Genomic DNA, 4458 nt, shown 5'->3' with positions numbered 1-4458 from the left:
ACCCCCACACTGAGAAGAAAAAAAAAAAAAAGTAGATTCTAACTGCAGGGAGTCGAGAAAATGTTGTTCAGCTGCTGTGAAGTCAAAGCATAAAGATCAGAAGTCCATGGAGGATGAGGTATGCTAACACCAGCCCTCAACTGAGAAATGAAATGCTCAGCATGAACCCTGACTTTTCATGACAGGTGTCATTTTAGAAAAGAAATTGTGAAAACGAGAAAATAAAACACACCTTTGAAAGTATATCCAAAATGGCAGGGTCAGGCCTATTAGATTTCATAGGAGATGCATGGGAAGGCACAGCATAGGTAGGAGGAGGAAAAAAAACAAAAACTGCCAAAGTCCTCCAAGTCAAGAACAGGTTCGGAAAATGCAGGAGGAACCCGAACATTGTGGGGAAAAAATGATGCTTCACATAACGATCAATCTCCCAATGAATGATAGCTAAAAAATCCTCAGTTGAGACCTCCAGACATGAAGCCAGTAATGGCGTTCAAAGTAGTAGTAATAATATCAGAAGTTGTAAAACACAAACTTTGGAATTCATCTTAAACTGTGAAGAAGTTAAAAAGAAAAAGAAAAAAAAGCAATAAACAAAGGTAAGTTATTGTAGCAAACTACTACAGACAAATTAACTGTTGCAAGTAAATGAATCAAGTAAACCACTACTTTGCAAAAAAAAAAAAATGAACATGCGAAATGAGCACAAGTGTAAAACGTCTGCACTTGATCACTACCTAATGAGAAGTGATAGTTCGTTAGAACTGAATAAAGGAAGTCGCATGTGTCAGGAGGGTGTGTCACACTCCTATTGTTGGATGGTGATTTACATGTGAAACACAGTTGAAATATGTTGATCGTGGGAGTTCAAGGCTTGTGACATGCAAAAACATTTTTGCATATAGAGAGCAGCACTAGAACAAGAGGAACTTGCTACATGTGAGAGGGGGTAAAGTACCATATCAGAAATAATGATTAACTGGATTGCTGTAGACAACATCTGTGTTGATTTCACAAAACCTCAAAAATAGTCCAACCAAATAAAAATACTGATATCTAGTGCTTCTTAGCCTTAATAACTCTGCAATAACAAACACAGGGCAAACAAGGTTAGTGGCAATTAAAATTAAACCCAATACCCTCAAGTCAAAAGGCACTCCACCTATTATGTAGTTTTGTACTTCACAACAAATAAGCATAATGGCAATATTTCGATTACTTTGATAGTTGAAATAATCAAAAACACTAAAAATTGAAAATCCTAATTTAGATCAGCTAACTCTTTTTGTGACAACTGAGTTAACTGTAGTTCAGATTAATCAATTGTTGGAATAATCAAACAATAATTTTGATTAGTTGATTGTTTCTGTGACATTAATCGAGTTACTTGTAATTTCTATTATTCAATAATTTTACATTACATTAATTGATGTAATCAATATTCAGAGATAGTTGATTATATAAATTAATCAATTTAATCATCCAGCACTATAAATAAGGCAAATACTATACTGACAGCTCAAATTGGGATCCAATATAAACTATTTGCAACTAATTGAAATTGCTTATGACCATAAATTACTGTCATCATATTTTGTTCCAAAGTTGACACAATGTTATGGATAATGTAATTATACAGATTATCTACTGTTAGAATGTTTATGACTATGAAAGACTTCTCTTTTGGGAGAAAATCAGAAGCCAGAGGAAGAAGCTAGGAGATACAGATTCCCATTAATTACACACCCTGTTAAAGGTCAGATAAAAAAACATTCAAACTTACCATGAGGAGTACAAAACAGATTCAAAAGAATTATGTTTTCTTCTGGAACTCTATGTTCTTTCAGAACCTTCACAGCTTTAATAACTGTGTTTCCTGTACCTATTTAAAGAAAAAAATAGAATCTTTGTTCTGTTACATACTATCATTTATAATCTTGCATTAAACATAGAGATGTGATAATGCACAAATTCTATACTCACCTATACCACATCAGTAACATGATGAATAGTTATAATTGTTACAAAAATGAGGCAGTGACATTTATGACGATAGGTGGATCAGTGTTACACCAACTTTTTCATTTTATTCTTTGTGAAAGACTGAACTGAAAATTTATTTAGATGTATTAGTGATAACAGTAATAGTAAAATAATAAACTCTTGTTCGTGATAAAGATTTAATTACCACATTAATGATAAAATATAGAATTAGTTCTTCCATTCTGAGTTTGAAAATCAGATGCATTAAGTGCAATGTAGCACTCTTAACTTTTGGTTATTTCTGAATGAAGGCTTTCCTAAATCTTTATATTCAGCTCTATTTCATACAATAAACTATTTGTAACTGAGTATTCACTTCCAGTTTAGATGTATTCTGATTGATAGTGCAATTCAGATATTATTATAATAATCTTTACCACTATAATTACACTTGATTGTAATTAAGCTGGATCTCAAGCTGTTATTAAAATTCTGTTAGCTGTGATACTAGCATCTGATGAGATCAAAATCTATATTTCCTGTTTACAACTGATTTTTTAAAAGGGTGAGCATGTTTGGTGGGACAGGGATTCGAACCTGCAGATTGTGAGTAGAGCTCCCTAACCACCTGGCCATGCCGGGCCTCAGACATAAGTTCTGTTTTATTATCATTCTGCATTATTTTCTATTAGTTAAAGTCACTTAATTTATTTTTTTAACTCACAGGACTTTACAAGATGATTTCCCATATGACAATAGATAGTACTATTTTGGTTGTTTTATGTTAATATTAATTAATTAAATCTAAACAATTCTAAAACGACTTAATAAAAAACATATTAAGCATTCTGAGAAGACACAAAGATTTCAAAATTACATATTTTTCTCTCTTACTCTTCTGACACTATAAAATACTGTCTAAAATAAAACTTAACCACATGAAATCCTAAACACTGCTTTTAATACACAAAACTTAGTGATGAATAAAACAAACGATGGAAGGGAAACATAACCGAAGCAGTAGGAACTGGAGACTTTAGAAAGAAACAGAGAAATACACATCCAGAAGCAGATAAAAAACATGTAAGTATGAAACAAAAATGAGCTAAAAAATTACCAACAGAATTTATGTACAACATTGATAACGAAAAAGGCTAAGTGTAAGCTGATGGAGATATATAACAAATTTTACATCTAAACTTACTTCTACTCTCACTTAAGACTACAGATTACTCTACATTGATACAGGAGCTGTTAATTGCATTACCAATATTGCTTAAAGTTTTTAATATATATGTACTTATTTTCAATTTTTTATTATATATTTTTATCATGAGAATTATTTTGCATTGTTAGTTTCTGTGGGTTTAGATTTTGTTCTCAAAAGTAATGCACATTTGAGATCTTTTCTGCACCTTAATATAACTCGCAAATCTGGTTCCATCTTCTTACAAAGAATTTTTAGATACCTTTCATGATGTAATTTCAGTTTTCTTAACATTAATCCAGAACCAGCATCACTATTTAGAAATGGTATTTTTAAAACTTAAAAATCCACCAAACTTAAAGTTTCATCTCCTAGTTTCTCTTTTCCTAGTTTTGTGCTTCTCAACCTTTTTAGACCAAGAACCCCTAGTCAGACCTTTGAGCCAGCAGCATATCTCTGATGCATAAAATGTGCAAAAAAACTTAACATTGGTTTACGTTAATAAAAACATAAAAGAAAAAATTCATTGGTGAGTCATGTGAATATTGAGTGTTGGTACACGGAATATGTTGGTAGATCACCGACACTGATTTCCAGTTTTGAAGGAAGGGGTTTTATTTTTTTTAATGTTTTTAAAGGTTCTCATGTATCCCTAGAAAGATCTTGACGAACCAGTACCAAAGGTTAAGAACAACTGCACTAACTCATTGTGATATTAATTAATGATCTTGTATTTTAAGAACTTAATAGATGATCAATCTCAAAGTCACCATAAGTAGAAAAATATTCCCATTACACAGCCTTTATGAAAATATTTACAATCTTCTAAACTCAAGACACCACAAAATTCAGAAAATTATCCAAGATGTCATCAACTCTAATGTTCACTGAAGCTAGAACAAGCTTCAGTTAAAAAATCAGATTATGCAACATTAAAAAAGCTTGGTTGCAATAAAAGTAATTTGAGATAAGTGTTAGTATATTTCCTTAGTTATTCATATTGGTCATTCACTTCACTAAACTTCTGGCAACCAGACCAAGGAATGCATATAAACAGATAACAATATCCTCCAAAACAACACAATTTGTACAGAAAACAAGAAATTAGATTTGAAGTTTTTATAAAATAAAATTTTAATGTCATTGTTTAAAACCAATGTATATACACTGAGTGGTCACAAGTAAATACACCTAATTTTCCGTCATTTAACTGATTTATGCTAATTTGTGTTCACAGAGCACTATATAAATGAAAATGGTCCACACAC

At 31.5% G+C, this 4458-nt stretch overlaps 1 protein-coding gene across 3 annotated transcripts in view; it reads right to left on the bottom strand.

The window, feature by feature from the left end:
* The window catches only part of LOC106468589 (uracil phosphoribosyltransferase homolog), a 37207-nt gene that overhangs the window by 8808 nt on the left and 23941 nt on the right, over positions 1 to 4458 (bottom strand). For all 3 annotated transcript variants that reach the window (XM_022396938.1, XM_022396939.1, XM_013929023.2), the window contains exon 6: positions 1784 to 1882. In XM_022396938.1, coding sequence (XP_022252646.1) covers positions 1784 to 1882 — 99 coding nt within the window. The remainder of the gene's footprint in view (positions 1 to 1783; positions 1883 to 4458) is intronic.

Source organism: Limulus polyphemus, unplaced genomic scaffold (assembly GCF_000517525.1).
Source record: "Limulus polyphemus unplaced genomic scaffold, Limulus_polyphemus-2.1.2 Scaffold3069, whole genome shotgun sequence".
Taxonomy (NCBI): domain Eukaryota; kingdom Metazoa; phylum Arthropoda; class Merostomata; order Xiphosura; family Limulidae; genus Limulus; species Limulus polyphemus.
Note: the sequence above shows the minus strand (reverse complement) of the source record. Positions and strands in the feature narration are given on the sequence as shown.